At 45.2% G+C, this 21,145-nt stretch overlaps 1 protein-coding gene across 1 annotated transcript in view; it reads right to left on the reverse strand.

The window, feature by feature from the left end:
- Positions 1-21,145, reverse strand: part of DDX1 (DEAD-box helicase 1) — a 61,681-nt gene that overhangs the window by 34,529 nt on the left and 6,007 nt on the right. Inside the window, exons 4-9 of the mRNA XM_068280280.1 lie at positions 20,915-20,944; positions 18,307-18,403; positions 15,056-15,103; positions 7,547-7,630; positions 5,580-5,663; positions 206-282 (exon numbers count right to left, since the gene is read on the reverse strand). Coding sequence (XP_068136381.1) covers positions 206-282; positions 5,580-5,663; positions 7,547-7,630; positions 15,056-15,103; positions 18,307-18,403; positions 20,915-20,944 — 420 coding nt within the window. The remainder of the gene's footprint in view (positions 1-205; positions 283-5,579; positions 5,664-7,546; positions 7,631-15,055; positions 15,104-18,306; positions 18,404-20,914; positions 20,945-21,145) is intronic.

A 21,145-nucleotide genomic window follows, 5' to 3' on the forward strand; every position in this document is an offset into this window, starting at 1 on the left:
TCTCGGATCAGATGGGGATCTGTCAGTTGGTCGATCTAGTGACAAATCGACCAGTGTATGGCTACCTTAACTGTAAATTACAGAGAAACAGCCCTGCCTACTGAGTTATATGCTCTGTGTTTATCCTTACAGGTGTGGTTGTTATACCTGAGTGGTCAGCCCCCCAAACACCAAGAGAAAAGGACTATAGATCTATAAAAATTACCTCCCCATAGTTATCAAACTGCTTGTTGTGCGACTTCTTCCCAGTTCCTCCAAATCCGAAGCCAAACTTGTCAGTGCCTAGAAAAGATGAGCAACCCCAGTGATTTCTTCTGCACAAAATCAAATACAGACAAACTTTGGATTGCAAGTAACTTGGTTTCCGAGCGCTTCACAAGACCAGCAAACATCTTCATTACATTTTGCCTTAGTATACAAGCACAGAACGTATACACGGGACACATCATCACAACTGAGTGCATGGTGTACGTTCATCTCACAGATGAGCAGGTAGCATAACAGGAATAAAGTATAGTCAATATGTGATAAAAACAAATATAGTTGTGGGAGCAAACAAACAAACAACCAACACCAACCATTCAGGAATCAGCTCCTCGGGCTCAGCCACACTATAAGCACTTTTCTGAGAACTTTGTGAATCACTCACATTCACTTATTAAAATCGGGGTAAAAATCATGTAAAAATTCCACGATTTTAACCACTTCAGCCCGCAGGTGTTTTCATCTTCAGGACGAAGGCGATTTTCCCCTGTCAGCGCTCTTTCCATTCATTCGCCAATCATTTTATCACTACTTATCGCACCTATATGAGCTATATGGTTTTTTTGGCCACCAATTAGGCTTTCTTTGAGTGGTACATTTTGCTAAGAATTATTTTATCCTAAATGCATTAACAGGAATAATAAGAAAAAGGAAAAAAAAAATCATTTCTCAGTTTCCGACCATTATAGTTTTAAAATAAAACGTTCTGCTGTGGATAAAATCCACACATTTTATTTCCCCATTTGTCCCGGTTATTGCAACGTTCAAAATATTTCCCTAGTACAATGTATGGCGCAAATTTTATTTTATTTTGAAATAAAGGTGCATTTTTTCAGCTTTGCGTCCATCACTGAATTACAAGCCCATATAGGCTCAAGGTAATAACGTATATAGTAATATACCTTCACAACATACATATTAAAAAGTTTAGTCCCTAAGGTAACTATTTGTTTGTTTTTTTTTTAAACTGTAATTTAAATTTTTTTAATTTTTTTTTTTTACTTAAAGCGGTATTGTCACCATAAAAATCAATTTTTCTGCTGTTATGGTTTGGAGTTATTACATACTATAGGAGCACTGGCCCTAGTGCCAAACAGTGCCAAAAAGTTGAATGCTGGGAGTTCTTTTTATCTATGATATATTCCTCCTCCTCCATTTATTTCCCTGCCTAACTGATCACTTGTGTTTACAAGCAAGGCTGAGGTGACTCAGTGATTGGATGTGTAAATAAAAAAAAAAAAAAGACTCTGGGAGGAGGGCAGCAAATGAATACACAATGAGCAAGAGAAGGGAGGGGTGAAAACAAGAGTCAGGGAGGATATGATGTCAGCATTAGCTTGGCAAGATGGCCACTGCCTAGAATAGGATTTTCTGCTTTTCCTTTGTAAAATTCACAGGAATCATTACGTGGATAGCACAATACATCTGTTATGTAAGTAGAAGTAGTATTTATCTACTTGTGTGTTTTTTATTTCTAGGTTAGCATGGGTGTCGCTTGTTCTTTAATGGGCAGGGTGGGGAGTCAGTTTTTATTTAGTGTGCTTTTTTTCCCATTTCGGCTTTCATTTTACTTTTTGGCCACTAGGTGGCGCTAAGCACTCTCCAGAAAGATACCAGGGAGTGCTATAGATGTTTTTTTACATTTCAGTTCATGAATCAAATACCTCCTGATTGGAGGCATCTCGAATCCCCTGTAATAGTAACGGGGAACAAGCCGCCTGCACGCGGATATGCGTGGACAACGGCAGCAACACAGCTGGATGGATATATTCGTCCAGATTGCCTTTGAGTGGCGATTTTTGGACAAATATATCCGTCTAGATTGGCTTAAGTGGTTAATGAAAGGGAATGGGAGCAATTTTTTAAAAGCGCCCAGAAAGCGCTAACCAATCACAAGCGCTCAGAAAAGCACTTGGGGCCCATTCACACTTGAGCATTTTGCCGGCGATTTTGGCAAAACGCTCAAACGCTAGCACTTTTTAAAGCGCTAGGGTAATAAAAGTCTATGGACCCGTTCTCATTTGGGCGTTTTGCGCTAATCGCCGCAAAATCGCCCAAAACCGCTAAACGCAAACGCGTAGCCGCCACCATTTTCAGGCGATTTCCCTGGGATCACGTTTCAGTGCTATAGAATCGCAAAACGCGATCGTTTAAAAAAAAATAAATGGTGTGAATGGTGATTTTTTTTGGCGTTAATCAACAACAAACGCCAGAGCAAAACGCTAACAAAATCGCTAGCTTTTTGCGATCAGCAAGTGTGAATGGGCCGTTATAGTGTGACTGAGCCCTTAGGGCAGCTCCACACTCGGTCCAAGGTCTCAATCCCAATGCTTTTCGGCACATAGAAAAGCATTTGACAGCTTCCGGCAGCTTTCAGCAGCGATCAGCATTTTTCACTCTCGCAGGGGGACATGGATATGCAGCAGCAAATGACAATGGAAGCAACCTGCTGCTTCCAGGGTCGGCTCAAATAACAGGAAAAATCAGGATAAAAACGCTGTGTTTGCGCAAACAACGGTAAGCAGCAGTAAGTGATGGGAATAGGCGGTGCTTAAACAACAAGTGCCACGGTTGTCATTTACCACCTGGCAAGTGTCTGTGTGTACTTGGGAGTCTTTCCGGGCTCATGACTGGAAAAACAATAAAATCTGCACCTTTAATTAGACAGAAAGGTTTTATGTGAACAGCGACACTCTGTGTCCCATTGTAAAGGTGCGTGCACATGTCCTGATTTTTCCGGTCAACTTGTTATTTGAACGACAAGTTGGACGTTTGCGCGCGCAGCCGAGCGACTGATAACAGCCCCGATCCGCTTGGCAGATCAGTTGGACCAACTGTCGTTCAAACGACTGTCAGGTCCTTACGTGTGTACAAACGACCAGCGGTCCTTTGACCAACTAATAAGTCAGAGAGTTTGACGAGAGTTGGACAAAGTCCAGTCTGTCAGACGACATGTAAATTAGTTTGCCGGTCGCTTTGTTTGGACGTGTGTACGTGACGTTTAAAGAGAACCCGAGGTGGGTTTGAAGAATGTTTTCTGCATAGAGGCTGGATCTGCCTATACAGCCCAGCCTCTGTTGCTATCCCAAACCCCCTAAGTCCCCCTGCACTCTGCAATCCCTCATAAATCACAGCCACGCTGCTGACAAACAGCTTGTCAGAGCTGGCTGTGTTTATCTCTATAGTGTCAGTCTGCTGCTCTCCCCGCCTACTGCAGAACTCCAGTCCCCGCCTGCATCCCTTCCCTCCCTGCTGATTGGAGGGAAGGGACGTGGGCAGGGACCGGAGCTATACAGGAGGCGGAGGAGAAGCTGAGACTGACACTACAGATGTAAACACAGCCTCACAGCAAGGCTGTGATTTATGAGGGATTGCAGAGTGCAGGGGGACCTTAGTGAGGTTTGGGATAGCAACAGAGGCTGGGCTGTATAGGCAGATCCAGCTTCTGTATGCAGATAACATTCTTTAAACACACCTCGGGTTCTCTTTAAAGAGAACCAGAGACAAACTAATTGAAAGCTTTTATACATAGCTGGGGTTTCCTCCAGCCCCATAAGCACGGATCGCTCCCACGCCGCCGTCCTCCGCTGCCTGGATCCGCCGGTACCAGGTCCCGTCATTACCGCCAGTCGGCCGCGGCCAATTTTCCGCATCACAGGGGTTCCCTCCATATGCTTACGCGTGCGGGTGCATACTGCGCAGCCACATGCGTAAGGGTATGGAGGGAGCCCCTGTGCATGCGGAAAATTGGTCGCGCCCGCCGGAAATGACGAGACCCGGTACCGGCGATAGAGGAAGCGGAGGATGGTGGCGTGGGAGCGATCCAGGCTTATGGGGCTAGAGGAAGCCCCAGGTATGTATAAAGGCTTTTTAATGTTTTCAGTATAATTCATCTCTGGTTCCCTTTAAACGACTTGTTGTTTGCCTGACAAGTCGATCAAATGACTGATCCAAACGACAATCAGGCGTAAAGTTGGATGTGTTTACGCACCTTAACTGTGCAGGCAATGCAAAGGATAAGAATGCAATCAAATGAAAGAACGGAGCAAGGCTGAAGTGTAGTCACGTTTGGGTGCCTAATGGCACTTATCTATTGGCCACTTCCACAGCAGCAGTACCCACACTATCAGGGTGTGCATAAAAAAAGGTTCTCTTTGAAGTGTACCTGAGACCAGACTTGCATGATTCATACTTGCCAGAGGCTACCTCCGGCCCAATGAAGACTGGGCTCCATCGCCGTCCTCACTGGCTCCTCCGTTCTCCTGTTCTGAGCTCTGCTAGTTTAGCCAGTCATGCTCTTCTGTGCATGCGCAGCCCGGCAGTGCCCTTGAGGATGGTAGCGTTCTGCACATGTGCAGCGTGGCCGCACTCTTGCGGCTGGGAGCGTTCTAGTCATGCCAGTAGTACTGCACAGGTGCAGGATGCTCCCGGACGCATGCCTGCACTGGCAAAACAGAGCTCAGAACGGGAGAATGGCGATGGAGCCCACAGTCCTCATTGGCATAGGCAAACGCGTAAGGGGAGGGGGGGGGGGAATTACAGCTGCCTATGAGCACAGCCCTGTGCCATGTTTGTGAATGCTGCAGTTTCCCCTTCATTACCAATGTCGGCTGTCCTCATTATTATCTGTATCCAAACTGCTCCTGATCGATCCAGTTGTCGGTCGGGAAATTGCTTTATGTGTACCCAGCATGATGTCCTACCATATTATTATACTGTATTATGTGAGACCTTTCAGAAATCCCCCCCTTTGAAAATCCTGGGTTTGCCCCTGATGGGGCTGGCTGTAATTTCTCTGCTTGCCTTCCCTGCAAATGACTCCACAGAGCAGGAACGTTACTTGCTTAATTTTCAACACCTGGACTAATCCACTGACCGGCAGTAAAAATCGGACACACCCATTTGCTAGGGATATTATTATTATTTTTTTTTACATACATCCTATACTATAAAATCTCTGTGTCCGTCCGACCGTGCTTTTTAGCACTGCGCATGTGCAGGACAAGACACAGAGACACCGGAGAGAGCCAGAGGACGACGGGGCCAGGAGGGGCGGGCTTGTGTGCGTGCGTTGGGCGTGGCGCATTAGGAACAGACCTAGCACGTTTAGGGGCCACTAGTCGTAGAATAATTGTGTTTACATGCTTCTACTGATCCTCACAATAAATAAAGTTGAATTGAATAGATTCATTCTAATTACCAACTGTGTAATATTACCTTGAATGACAGATTTATAGCCATATGATAAACACACCAGAACCCAGCAATAATTTTATATAGTAACACTGAGCTGACATTGTACACAGCACACTTACCGAGATCCAATGAAGCCTGCAGTGACGACCAACCAACTCGACACAAGCCCTGGTCATGGCAGGACACCTCGTAGTAATACTTCCCTGTGGCAGACAGAGGGGCCAGGATTAACAGTCTAAATAGCATTACATTGCAATCCACACCATTGGAAAAGAATAAGTAGGTGGGTGGGACAACAAGCTAAAGACATCTGCAGGGAAGGATGGAAAAATAAGCTTGCGTCTGCATCAAGCATGCAATTACACAAAAAGTATCTTATTAGTATGGAAGAAGATTAAAAAAAAAAAAAAAAAAGACAGACCTTATTTAGAAGCTTACTCAATGACTAAAACTATAACATGAATTATAATCAGCTGTCTCCTCAATGCTTACTAGTACAGGCAACGGAATTATAACCCTTAACTGTGTACATTAATACGTTTTGCAAGTAAAAATATGGGGGGGGGGGGGGGGGAGGGGGAGGGGGGGGGATTATCTCCGGTAAAATTACTGATATTGTACCATCTCTTGCTATCAGTAGTGTTACCAATATTCTACTCTCAGTTCTCTTATCCTATTCTTACACTAACCTTCCCTGCATCCTACTCTCACACGGACCTTCCCTGCATCCTTCTCTCACACTGACCTTCCCTGCATCCTACTCTCACACTGACCTCCCCTGCATCCTACTCTCACACGGACCTTCCCTGCATCCTACTCTCACACGGACCTTCCCTGCATCCTACTCTCACACGGACCTTCCCTGCATCCTACTCTCACACGGACCTTCCCTGCATCCTACTCTCACACTGACCTTCCCTGCATCCTACTCTCACACTGACCTTCCCTGCATCCTACTCTCACACTGACCTTCCCTGCATCCTACTCTCACACTGACCTTCCCTGCATCCTACTCGCACACTGACCTTCCCTGCATCCTACTCGCACACTGACCTTCCCTGCATCCTACTCGCACACTGACCTTCCCTGCATCCTACTCGCACACTGACCTTCCCTGCATCCTACTCGCACACTGACCTTCCCTGCATCCTACTCGCACACTGACCTTCCCTGCATCCTACTCGCACACTGACCTTCCCTGCATCCTACTCGCACACTGACCTTCCCTGCATCCTACTCGCACACTGACCTTCCCTGCATCCTACTCGCACACTGACCTTCCCTGCATCCTACTCGCACACTGACCTTCCCTGCATCCTACTCGCACACTGACCTTCCCTGCATCCTACTCGCACACTGACCTTCCCTGCATCCTACTCGCACTCTGACCTTCCCAGCATCCTACTCTCACACTGACCTTCCCCGCATCCTACTCGCACACTGACCTTCTCCGCATCCTACTCGCACACTGACCTTCCCCGCATCCTACTCGCACACTGACCTTCCCCGCATCCTACTCGCACACTGACCTTCCCCACATCCTACTCGCACACTGACCTTCCCCGCATCCTATTCGCACACTGACCTTCCCCGCATCCTACTCTCACACTGACCTTCCCCGCATCCTACTCGCACACTGACCTTCCCCGCATCCTACTCGCACACTGACCTTCCCTGCATCCTACTCGCACACTGACCTTCCCCACATCCTACTCGCACACTGACCTTCCCCACATCCTACTCTCACACTGACCTTCCCCGCATCCTACTCGCACACTGACCTTCCCCGCATCCTACTCGCACACTGACCTTCCCCGCATCCTACTCGCACACTGACCTTCCCCACATCCTACTCTCACACTGACCTTCCCTGCATCCTGCAAATGTTGTATTACATGCTCTGATTCCCAAAGTTTAACACGGCACCCATTTTGTATGGGAGCTTCCCACAGTCTAATTACCCTGCACGTTGTGAAATGTTTATATTTTCACTAAAACACGCCATTGGTAAAGTCATACAGAAATAGAGTCTCTAGCACCGGATTCGCGGTTTCTCTCTCCACAGTACTCTTATGGCACAGCTTACCTTTGGTGACACCGCGGGTTGACCTGCAGCCATGCCACTCCTTCATCTCCCTGCTCTGACAACAGAAACCATCGGAGCCAATCGCTGCGTAGGATGAAAAGAAAGACATTACAAAGCGGCTCCAGAAAACAGTTAACGGAAAATCTGAGCAGCCCTAATGCAACGATGGAAGCCATGCAACATGTTAAGGGTACGTTTATATATAATGATGAATGCACAATGGTGCGCTACAAGAGTATCCCACGGGTCCATCAAAGCCGGCCACACTGGCAAAGTTGTACATCCTTCAATCTTCACATGTCGCTTGGGTCGCTGCTTGAGCTGACGCGGTGGACAAGTGTCACAATACCAATGGAAGCCCCGGCAGATGCATACTGCTGCTCCCCATTGGTCTTAAACAAACCTATAGGAATACTCCCTCTCCATTAATCTGTTGTGGAATCTTTAAGTATGTAGAGCTCATGGGGTTTCACTCACCTGGGGCTTCTTTCAGCCCCTAAAAGTCTGCTAAGTCCCACAACATAGTCCTGCGCTGATCCAGGCCTCCACTCTCCCCTCATAAGGCCGCATCACATGGCCGGGATCTTCTGCGTCTCATGATCATGTTCCCATCGCCGAGAGAGCTCTGAGCTTGTGCAGTTCAGATAGGATTGAACTGTGCAGTGTAGAGCGCTCCCGGCAACGGGCTTTGAGAGGCGCGCATGCGCAGAAGACCATGACCCGGCTGTGGGTTGCAATCTTCTGGAGGGGAGACCGGAATCAGCGCTGGACTACGGTGCCGGACTTCTAGAGGCTGGCAGAAGCCCCTAGTGAGTGAAACTTTTATTTTTCCCCGCACTTGGATGTATCCTTTAAATCAAGCGTGTGAACAAGCAGTAAAATACAGAGACCGGATTCACAACAGCAACTGTGGAAATCTGATGCAAGGTTATAAATAAAGCTATAGAACTGAAAATAAAAATATGAGGCTCTTTTCTTTGCTACTAATGCTATATTCATTATTCGTTCTAAATATACAATTCCTCATCTCATAAGTTTATGTTCACTTCAGGTTTGCTTTAAGCTTTGTACATACGCTAGACAAAAGTGATTTAAACATCCGACAAACGACAGATTTTGCCGTTTCAGATGACAATCATTTAAACAAAAAAGTCACCAAAAGACTAGCGACTGATATCGGGCATCTTGCCTGCTCCAATTGGTGTACCAATTCACCCGACTGTTGGACAGATGATATGGAGTCAACCAAGGTCTCTACAGTGTCCTTCAAACTACATTGATCCAGAGTCTGCGCCCACGTAGTGTGACATGTCTGTTCCACGCACAGCATATGAATGCATTGTCATTTGGAATACCGGTGCGTGGACGTGTTTTCTAGGGTATTGTTGTCGGCGTGACGCCACTTGTTTGTGTGCGGCGACTTTTGTCTAATGTGAGTATGGACCTTTAGCTCCAGGTTAAAGTGGACCTGAACTATTGCACAGGACAGAATGGAAAAAGAGAAATGCACCCTGTATGTATTTAGAGAGTTTAGCCCATACATGTCAAACTCCGGCCTGTGTGCCAAATCTGGCCCTCAGTGCCATTCAATTTGGCCCTCAAGTGGTTTCCCCACTTTGCATTATGTATGGCCCTCTCTAGACCACCAGGGAAGCTATATAGGAAGTGAAGCCCTAGATCACCAGGGAAGCCATATGGGGAGGTAAGGGGAAACCTCTAAACACTAGGGAACTGTATGGGGAGGGTAGGGGCCTCTAGACACCAGGGAACTGTATAGGGGTTGGAGGAGGGCCAATAGAAACCAGGGAACTTTATAAGTGAGGAAGGTGGCTAGTACACAATGGGCCTGATTCACAAAGCGGTGATAATTCAGTTATCATGCCTAAAAGACTTTAGGCGTGATAAGCTTTGCACTGCTGAGTTAGCACCGCTTTGTGCTCTTTATTGCGCGCAAAGTCCCGCGCGCAATTCCACACGCAGCTCCCATATGGTTTAATGGGCGCATCGCGCGCACTGCACCGCGGGATTTCGCGCGAGTTTCATTTTATCACGCCTAAACTGAGTTTAGGCGTGATAAAGAGCTTTTTACAGGCGTGCAAACACTTTGCACCGCTTTGTGAATCAGGCCCATTGAGTTTGCCCCGCGTTTAGGTCTTAGTATACAATTTCGGCCCACTTTGCATTTGAGTTTGACACCCCTGGTTTAGCCTGTCTAAACCCCATTTATCTGTGACTAAGCACAGGTTGTAATTTGATACCTCAGCTGTGTCAGCTGACTGCCTTGGCAGAATAACTAATTTGTAAACACAGGATGTTGACAATATGTCTGCTTCCATAAAAAAAGGAAGAAGAAACACTGCAGATTTATAGCAGGATTTCTATCAGCTGTAACAAATTAAGGTTTTTCGATAAAGGGTATTATGCTGTTGCATATCTTTTAGAGCACAGACGAAGTTCTGAGTGGGTTTGAAGAATGCCATTAGGACACAGCGGCTGGTTGTGCATACTATCACCAGCCTCTGTGTCCTTACAGTGTCCCCCCAGTGCTCTGCTGTCCCCCATTAAAAAAAAGAAAAAAAAAAAGTGCCATGCTAGCGACATGCACCTTGTCACTAGCTGGCTGTTTACCTTAATGCTGCCAGTCACCGCCGCTCCCCGCCTGTGTCCCTTTCCTCCAATCAGCTTACATAGGCAGGGAGGGAAGGGAGGCAGGCGGGGAGCCGCGATATAGAGGAGGCGGGGGAGCGGCGGTGACTGGCAGTATTAACCCCCCTGGCGGTCTATTAAAAACCGCCAGGGGGCAGCAGAGCAGTTTTTAATTTTTTTTTATCATGTAGTGAGCCCAGGGCTTGCTATATGATAGCCGCTGTGCAGCGGCAACCCCCCACCCTCTTTGATCACCTCCGGCGATCTCCGATCAGGAAATCCCATTCAAAGAACGGGTTTCCTGGAGGGCTTCCCCCGTCACCATGGCGACGGGCGGCATGACGTCATTGGGAGTCCCGATCTACCCCTCAGTGCTGCCTGGCACTGATTGGCCAGGCAGCGCACGAGGTCTGGGCGGGGGGGGGGGGGGCGGTGCGGCAAGCGGCGGCGGCTAATCGGCGCGGAGGGGTGGCGATTAGAGTGCACATGCAGCTAGCAAAGTGCTAGCTGTGTGTTGCAAAAACAAAAAAAGTATGTAAATCGGCCCAGCAGGGCCTGAGAAATCCTCCTGCACGGCATAGCTCGCTTACCGCCAGTGAGGTTAAGGTAAACAGCCAGCTAGCGACAAGGTGCATGTAGCTATCCTGGCAGTTTTTATGGGGGACAGCGGAGCGCAGGGGGAGGGGGGGGGGGCCTGGGGACACACTGTAAAGGACACAGAGGCTGGTGATAGTATGCAGAACAGAATAGCATTCTTCAAACCCTCCTCGGGTTCACTAAGTAATCAGCTGCCAGCTAGATTACCAGCACCTGCTGGCTTTACTTGGCTCAATTTCTTTCTCTTCCTGGGTCAGTGAAAATTTCCATGTTCGAGACTTCTTTGCTTATCACTTGACTTTCATGTCATTTTCCAACAGGAAAGCCCTGGAAACCGTGGCGGAATGCAGTGAAGAGAAAAAGCAGCGGACGTAGCTTTTCTGAAAGTGTAGGACATTTTTTCATCAGCGCAAGCAGCCAAGAGTAAATAACAGCAGGGATTGTGTGCATTCATCAAGGACAAGTGGCTGGGTCTTTATGACAGTCAAACAGCAGGAATACTGAACACAGACAGCCTAGTAAGTGCTAATGCTGCATATTATTCTGTGCGAAAGAGGAAGAGTGTTATTATACGCCATTCTAGAAATTATACGGCTCAGACATCTGCTGGGGTCCTTTACAATTACTGCAACACAATGGATGTGAGTGGGGGATAGAGAGGTCTATACATATATATTTGAGAGGAGGCAACGAACCCCGCAAATCACCAAATCTTTATGAAGATAAGGGGTTCGAAGATTCAAATCCTACACTTAATTTCCACAAACTGCATCTGAACAAACAGTTACCAGCGTTCTGCAGTCATGTGACAAGCGCTGCAAGGAGGGAAGAGATCAACCTGACAATCTACAGCACAGGTGTGAAACACATGGCCACAGGGCCGAATGTGGCCCTGCTTGCCATTTTTTGTGGCCCCCCAAGCGCTTCCAATGTCCATCAGAAGCACACAGGTGACAGTGTTTCTGATTGAAACATTGCAGCAATAATCCACAGCCCCCCCCCCCCTCCCCCTCAGCGAAAGTAGCTTGGGGCCCTTCTTTGTAACCAGGGAAATAAAATACACACATCTACACACCTTCACCCCTTGACACCATCTCCACACATAGCAGAATAGCACAGCGGAGCAGTGTAGTGTTTGCCTGTTCCAGCGATACAAAAAAGTCTCTTCTGTTCTACCTGGCAGTCACATGCTCTGTGCTTCCATACATCCTTCTCCAGATCATGTGGCATGCGTCAAGAGCCAGAGGTATGTAGCAAAGAGCGTGTGGCTGTCAAAAAGATCAGAGGAGACCTGATTTAGTACTGGAGCAGCTAAATATTAAACTGCTCCACTGCGCTACTCTGCAGAACGAAAGGGGCAGGCCAGCCACAGTCACTATAGTTACACCACTTTAAAATTGTTCAATCTTAATAAAGAATGTGGCACTTAGACTATGGATTTTGGCCCCTTACATGAGTTTGACACCCCGATCTAGAGAATACTCAAATAATTTCAAAGTATGAATTGCCTTCTTTCATTGAAAATGTTACATACTTTGCCTATAGGGACGGCAATGTTGAGGAGAACTCATGGAGAAACATGTGATCAGTTTGATCAGCTGATAGATTTGTAAGGTTCTGATTCATGAGTTCTAAGCATTGCCATCCCCATTTGTCTAGGCGTTCTGTAGAATGCAGAGGACCCGTTTGGCCAAAGTGCAAAATGAGCAATTTGATAAGGAATGACGATAAGGTACCATTTCGGCAAATTAGTGTAAAAACAGTGCCCTGGAAAGGCTCTTAATTATAACAGGACTTTAAAATGATAAAGGATATACTATTCTCATGGGAAAAAAATAAAAATAAAAAAGTGGTTGACAGGCTAGAATGTAATTTTAAAATATAATTCATTAAAGCTGACCTGGTGCTTCTGTCAGCACTCTGCAGCCAACCTGTGCCCGCATAGTTAACAAACGATCCTCCATTCCCCTGCCGTGGCTTACTTTCACTTCTGGTAGTCGTCGTTCACTGCGCCTGTGCAGCCCTGGCTGGGCTCGTCCTCGTTTGCGCGCAGGTGCAGTCGAGATTTTTTCATACTGTGCCTGCGCAGGGTGCTCCTGGCCACGGGAGCACATACGAGGATGCGTGGCGCAGCGGACGTCGACTTACAAGTTGGTGTGAGCAAAGGTGAGGCACGGCGGGGGAAAGGATTGTTTGGAAACGGCGTGAGCACAGGACGGCTGCAGGGGGCTGGCAGAAGGCCCAAGTAAGTGAAACTTTCTTTTTTTATATATTTTCAGGTCCGCATTAAGCTCTGTTCTTTAATAATTACTGGCATCACTACTCTTCTCCCACTCAAAGGCAGTTAGACTAATAACGTCCACTGCCACATCTAAAGAGACACTGAAGCAAAAAAAAAACAAAAACAATTATGATATAATGAATTGGTTGTGTAGTACGGATAATTACTAGAACATTAGTAGCAAAGAAAATATTCTCATTTTTATTTTCAGATATAGATATATATATATATATATATATATATATATATATACATACATACATACATACATACATACATACATACATACATACATACATACATACATACATACATACATACATACATACATACATACATACATACATACATACATACATACATACATACATACATACATACACACATACATACATACATATATATATACACACACACACACATATACATACATATACATATATATATATACACACACACACACACACACACACACACACACACACACACACATATATATATATATATACATATATACATATATACATATACATATATATATACATATACATATATATATATATTTTTTTTTTTTTTATTATAACATTGCATCATTCTCTAATATTTACAGTTCACACACTACTCAGCAGTCTAAATGATTTTATAGAGCAGGGTAGTGGACTTTTGAACTGTCCTCCAGTGCCTGACACTTGAGATAATAAGCTTCAGAAGACAGAACACTGCGACTTTGAAAGTCGTGGAGCTCAGTGGCTCTTCTGCATAGATAACAACTCGAGTTTCTTAACTCTTCCTCTACTGGAAACAATATTAGACTTATGTCTCTGTGCCTAATGTTTTATTTCTTAGCTGTACTACACAACCAATTCATTATATCAATTTTTTTCCGCTTCAGTGTCTCTTTAACAGCGCCTATTTATAGCGAAGTTTATAGTTTATGCAGATTGGCATTTTACACACGCAATTCATTTCTGCAAACCAATGTTTGATAGCTTGTTCATTTCTGTTGTCTGCCTCTCTGTCACTCGAACAGCATCTACCATGTACAAGATATCGGCTATACTAGTTTTACTCCACAAAATAAAAAAAAAAAAGCTTATAGTTTAAAACTCACACAATTCCAATGTATATTCGCAACAGGCATATAAGTAAAGCGCAAGTTTGTCAGGATGACAAGATACCGCCTCCCATTCATTCACTCCATGTGATACCGCTACTCGGCGTAGGTCTGCTGAATCCTTTGCTCCCACGCTTGCTCTCTAGCTCCTCCCCTATCTAGAGAGCGAGCAGGGGAATGGAGGAATCAGAGGACCTACACCGAAAAGCGGTATCATATGGAGTGGATGGCTGGGAGGCGGTATGTTGTTATCCCCACATACCTGCGCAATGATGTGACTCCATGATCCCTCCTTCCAAAGCTGGAAGTATCTGAGTCAAGTGAGACCCGCCGTGAAGTGCAAATGAGTGAACTCCCCCGACCCTGTCCCAGGGGTGGGCCCAGGCAGAAGCGAGAGAGGCTCCAGCCTCAGGGCACACAACTCACTCAGCTATTATTTCCCTATTGTGTTTGAAGCAGAGAGAAATAAAAAAAAAGGGGGATACATGGCAGTGACTGCGAGCCAGATAACTAGAGATTAAGGTGTTGGGGGCCCTGGGGCACCTCATAGTCTAATAGCAATCAGTGTGTGACGGCTGGGGTGGGAGGGATGAAGGGGCGCACTCTGGTGTCTCGGCCTTTGGTGCTGGAAGAACTTGACCCTGCTCTGCGGTCCGGTACTGAAGTGCGGTGTTCCGCAGTGTTCCAAGTTCAATATGCTGAATTCACCACCAACACTATTCTCTACCAAAATAAATATGCAGTAACAAGTAGTGTCCAGGCATTTTAGAAAGATGAAACAGGAGTGCAATGTTACTATGGATTCCAGTATACTAGGCATACATTAATTATTGAACAATACAAAATATCTTAGGTACACAGCTATACCTACCAAAGGCTGAGCCTCTGTCATATGGATTCATCTGCCACTTATTCATTACTGTAAATAATAAAACAAGGTTTAAAACAATTACCAATAAATAAGATACCTAAAAATTAAAATCAATAAGTAAAGCTCATTTACAATTGTTTTAAAATTGTATATACTTTTTGAAGAGGGGTTATGGGGAAGGGAGGTGGTTTTACTGCTGCCCATGCCCCCGTTGGGAGGGTGCACCCTCATTTCCTGTCTCTGAGACTGTTCTGAATTTAGTATGAAAGCTATCAATCTCAGGGACAGGGAATGAGGTTTGGTGGTAAATAACAGCCAGTACATCCCCTCACTACAACGTTTAAATTGGTTGTGGTTGCTGTTACTATAGTGAGATTTCACTTGTCTTGAGAGGAAATTATGATAATTCTCACTGATGGAGACAACAGGGCAAAAATACTATGCATATATAGACTCACCTAAAGGATTATTAGGAACACCATAAAAATACGGTGTTCGACCCCTTTCGCCTTCATTCTACGTGGTATTGATTCAACAAGGTGCACGATAGCATTCTTTACAAATGTTGGCCTATATTGATAGGATAGCATCTTGCAGTTGATGGAGATTTTTGCAATGCACATCCAGGGCACGAAGCTCCTGTTCCATCACATCCCAAAGATGCTCTATTGGGTTGAGATCTGGTGACTGTGGGGGCCATTTTAGTACAGTGAACTCATTGTCATGTTCAAGAAACCAATTTGAAATGATTGGAGCTTTGTGACAGGGTACATTATTCTGCTGGAAGTAGCCATCAGAGGATGGGTACATGGTGGTCATGAAGGGATGGACATGGTCAGAAACAATGCTCAGGTAGCCCCTGGCATTTAAACGATGCCCAATTGGCACTAAAGGGCGTAAAGTGTGCCAAGAAAACATCCCCCACACCATTCCACCACCACCACCAGCCTGCACAGTGGTAACAAGGCATGATGGATCCATGTTCTCATTCTGTTTACACCAAATTCTGACTATCGAGACTCATCAGACCAGGCAACATTTTTCCAGTCTTCAACTGTCAAATTTTGGTGAGCTTGTGCAAATTGTAGCCTCTTTTTCCTATTTGTAGTGGAGATGAGTGGTACCCGGTGGGGTCTTCTGCTGTTGTAGCCCATCCGCCTCAAGGTTGTGCATGTAGTGGCTTCACAAATGCTTTGCTGCATACCTCGGTTGAAACGTGTGGTTATTTCAGTCAATGTTGCTCTTCTATCAGCTTGAGTCAGCCCATTCTCCTCTGACCTCTAGCATCAACAAGGCATTTTTGCCCACAGGACTGCCGCATACTGGATGTTTTTCCCTTTTCACACCGTTCTCTGTAAACTCTACAAATGGTTGTGCGTGATAATCCCAGTAACTGAGCAGATTGTGAAATACTCAGACCTGCCCATCTGGCACCAACAACCATGCCACGTTCAAAATTGCTTAAATCACTTTTCTTTCCCATTCTGACATTCAGTTTGGAGTTCAGGAGATTGTCTTGACCAGGACCACATCCCTAAATGCATTGAAGCAACTGCCATGTGATTGGTTGATTAGCTAACTGCATTCATGAGAAATTGAACAGGTGTTCCTAATAATCCTTAAAGGAATACTATCGATTGAAACGACTTTTTTTTTTTTTAAACTCTATATTAGTGTACACATTACCACTAGTGCTAGGGGCACTTTATTTATTCACCCAGGTCTCTCTCTCACTATCCCTGCTTAAAAATTCATTTCTCACAAAGCTCATAGTAGTTTGGGTCACCCTGAGCTGCTTGGTTACTCTGTCACACAGCTCACAAATATATGTCACTGTGTCACTCACAGCATGCAGGAGACATGAGGAGAAATAGGCTGATCTGAGGTGGTAATAGGTAACTAAATGAGCTGTAATATTGCTGGAATATAAGATATATAACACTAGTCTGTGTTTACACTCAGACTGGCTGTCTGCTTGAGGTGATTCACTCCAGGCTGCATCCACTTTATAAGCTGCTGAGAGGGGCAGACCACTGTCTACAATTAGCATTATTAGTATCTTTATCAGTCAAGAGAAGCAAAGATAATAAACACACATTGCTAGAATATTTAACCCCTTACCACCATATCAATTAGATTCTTTCAGCAAGGTGATAATTAAACTAGAAACTGAGGAGTTGATAGCAACTCCCCTGTGCAGAGACATGGTCTAGCCCTCAGGGAGCCCAGTATTTAGATACATTTTGTATCCAACACTGACACCAAAACTGACGGAGGATTTTACAGCTGAGAGGCTGAGCTGTGTGAGGAATCAAATTGCTCCTAGTACTTGCCCTAATGTGTGCTACAACATACAGCATTTAAAAATAAATGCATACATCGATAGTATTCCTTTAAGGTGAGTGAATATATAGGCATTGATCTTATATAATGAACCTCCACCCAAGGGTGATTTGTAACTAGTGTGGACCATTTGGGGTGGGAGGGGTGACAAGAAATGCCATCGGGAAGATGCTCGCTATCCCCCATCTGTATGAATTCTGCCATCTTCTCCAGCCAGATTTCTCCTGTAGCTGTGGCAGATCCACCCCGTGGAGCTGTCTCGTTATCCCGTCTGCCACAATGCATGCTGGGACATGTAGTCCTTTACTGAGAGTACATCTGAAGGACTGCATCTCCCAGCATGCATTGCGGCAGACTGAATAACGCGACAGCTGCAAGGGAACTTCAAACTGTGGCAACTGCGGGTCATACAGACCCCCAAAAGTAATACTTGTCCTCCCATATCCACAGCAACCGCCATTTACAACCCTCCTTTAGGGAGATCTTCCTTTTATATATTTCATTTAATGCCTGCTCAGATCCCTTTAAGGCTTATATTTCACAGTGTTCCTGACAAACTATCAAACAGGAGCGGAAAAGGCTCTTGCCAAACACTGGCTTAGTACAGTGCATTAATAGAGCTCTGCGGCTTGTGACTTAAAAAGAAGGGAGTTTCTAGGCAGTCCATACTCCAGACACAATACTGATGACATGTGCACAAAAAAGTGCAACCTGAGCTGGAAATCATAGTTGGCAGCAAAAGAATGGAAAAATAATGGTCAATATTAAATGACAATATCGCGTTAAACTTTTTCACTTGTCCATTGAATTATCAGTGCCAGTATATTTGTTAAAAGGGATTTGAATTTTGTTTCTCCAGTTCAGCACTGCTAACCTAATAAGAATGGAGGCTGATGCACGGTAATTACCTGAGCTGCCAGTCTTTATGGAAGCCTTTCCTTTCTTGCCTTCCTGTTGATCTTTTAAGGTTTCATAGACAATCTGGATAACAGGGATGCTGAAAGCCTAAACCAAGTAAAATCACAGTATATGTCAAAACACAAGTTAAGATTAAAGTAAACCTGAAATGGTTTTAAAAAAATAAAATATACTTACCTCTGTAGCGGGAAGCTTCTGGTTGGTCCAGTGGTTCTCAGGTCCTCTAACATCCCACCATTCCGAAGCGGGGCTCCTCTAAACTTCTACTTGTGCCAGTAGTTTTTGGGCCGTGTGTCCTCAGTCTGTCCCACTGTTCCTGCTCTGTCCTCGGCTGAAGTAACTTGCCCTCCTCGGGCAGCCTTTGGGACTACTCCCTTCACCGAATAAGAGCGCATCCGTACTGCGCATGCACAAGCCTGGACTCACTAACAGTACGGACGTGCTCATCTACGCAAGTAATCGGAGAAGGCTGCCCGAGGAATGCAGAAGAGTTATTCGTCCTAGCTGGTCGAGTAACATCAAGTGAGGACTTTGCAGGAACCATGGGACGAAGAAAGGATCAAAAAGGCTCTGTGGTATCCAGAGCTTCCATTCTACATAGCCATGTATGAAACCTGATTAAAGGGGAACTGAAGAGAGAGGTATATGGAGGCTGTCATGTTTATTTCCTTTTAGACAACACCAGTTGCCTGGCAGCCCTGCTGATCCTCTGCCTCTAATACTATTAGCCATAGCCCATGAACAAGCATGCAGCAGATCAGGTGTTTCAGTGGTTCAGACTTATAAGTCTGATCTGACAAGACTAGCTGCATGCTTGTTTCTGGTTTTCATCAGATACTACTGCAGAGAAATAGACCAGCAGGGCTGCCAGGCAACTGGTATTGATTAAAAGGAAATAAACATGACAGCCTCCATATACCTCTCTCTTCAGTTCCCCTTTAAAGGAGGAGCTGTCAGCCATACTATCTCAGAAAAAAACCCACATATACAAGTAGATAAATACCCACTCTACTTACATAACATATGTATTGCACTGTCCATGTTTTGAATTTAGTGATTTTTCTACAGTAAAAAAAAAATCCTCTCATTTTAACTGTGGCTATTTTGAAGCCTGATGTCGTTTCCTCCCTCACTCTCCTCTGCTTGATTGTGTATGCATTGCCTGCCCTTCACTATAGAAAGTGCATTGTCGCAGCATGAGAAATATTGGCCAGAGAGGAACAGAGGTGTGGGAGGGGAAAACAGGAGGGAAAGCGGCTTCAGCCAATCAGGCTGCATTAGTTAAGTCTGAGGGGGAAGTAGAGAAGCAAAAAAGGACAACCCAGCATGCCCTGCAACTTCCTTTTCGAGTACCAAATAAGAGTCAGGTAAACTGGGGAATTATTTTTCAACAAGAAAAGTAATAGTGATTTTAACTTTTGGATTGCCTGGTTAGCATCCTTATTACTGGTTTACCAGATAAAAATAAAGAATTGATTTTTGATTGTATGCGCGACAATTACTCTTTAAATATTCAGTTTGCCGGATCTATAAGTGGGGGATGACTCTACACACTAGATTCTCGGGTTAATACATCACCTTCAAGCAACAAATGCTCACTTGTTGCCTCAAGTCTCACACTCCTCAACAGTGTTCTTTGCTTTTGTCCATCTGTGAGTTTAACCCTTAGGCTGTGCTAGCTCCCACTGTGGAGAACAGACGTGTTTTGTCCTCTGCTCGTTGCTTAACGGACAGTTAACGGCTCCTATTTTACAAATAAGAGCAGTTCACACTCGTCACGCTGCAATGGATCTGCAGGAGAGGGGATAGCGGCAATCGATTTGGATGGACAGCAGACACGAAGTGGATGGCACAGAACAGATGCAAAATGGATGGATGCACTTACCATGTCCATTCTGCATCCGCTCAAATGAAAGCCGAGCCTTAGACTGCCAGCTATGTTTTACAAAAGCTACACACCAGTACCAGCGATGCTTGTATTGTGTTTATTAAATGTCTTGCCCAAATATACATTTACCAAAGTCCACATTAGTCAGTAGGATTGTTATTGAGGTGCAAATAAACTTAAAAGGGAACCAGAGAGGAACGTAAAAAAAAAAAAAAAAAAAAAAAAAAAAAAGCTTTTATACATACCTGGGGCTTCTTCCAGCCCCATAAGCCTGGATCGCTCCCACACCGCCATCCTCCGCTTCCTGGATTGGCGGTACCGGGTCCCCTCACTTCCGGCGGACGCAGCCAATTGTCTGCATCACAGGGGCTCCCTCCATACCCGTACGCATGTGGCTGCGCAGTAAGCAGCCTCACACGTACGTATATGGAGGGAGCCTCGTGTGATGCGGACAATTGGCCGCGGCTGCCGGCCGACTGGCGGCCATGACAGGACCCGGTACCGGCGGATCCAGGCAGCAAAGGACGGTGGCGTGGGAGCGATCCGTGCGTATGGGGCTGGAGGAAGCCCCATGTATGTATAGAATCTTTTTCCTGGGGCCTCTAGTTCCCTTTAAGACTATTGAGAATTATGCTACTTATGAGAAACTGGATCATGTTATATAGTATACACTAGAACGCAATTACCCTAACAGATCCCCACGTACTTACCCCTGTCTTTCCACTTCCAGTTTCTGCAGCCTAAAACAGAAATGGAAATTCAATCTATTAATGTTATAGAGTAAACAACAATAAATATTGTTTTTGCTACAAAAACAGAAACTAAAATCAATCAACAAAGAAAAAAAAAACACAACCTATCACAGATGAAGAATGGCTTTCAGAATGTGTTTTTACACTCACTGCTGTGTAAAGAATTAACTGTTTCCTAGATAGATCCCA

The sequence above is a fragment of the Hyperolius riggenbachi genome, chromosome 4, assembly GCF_040937935.1.
Source record: "Hyperolius riggenbachi isolate aHypRig1 chromosome 4, aHypRig1.pri, whole genome shotgun sequence".
Lineage (NCBI taxonomy): Eukaryota > Metazoa > Chordata > Amphibia > Anura > Hyperoliidae > Hyperolius > Hyperolius riggenbachi.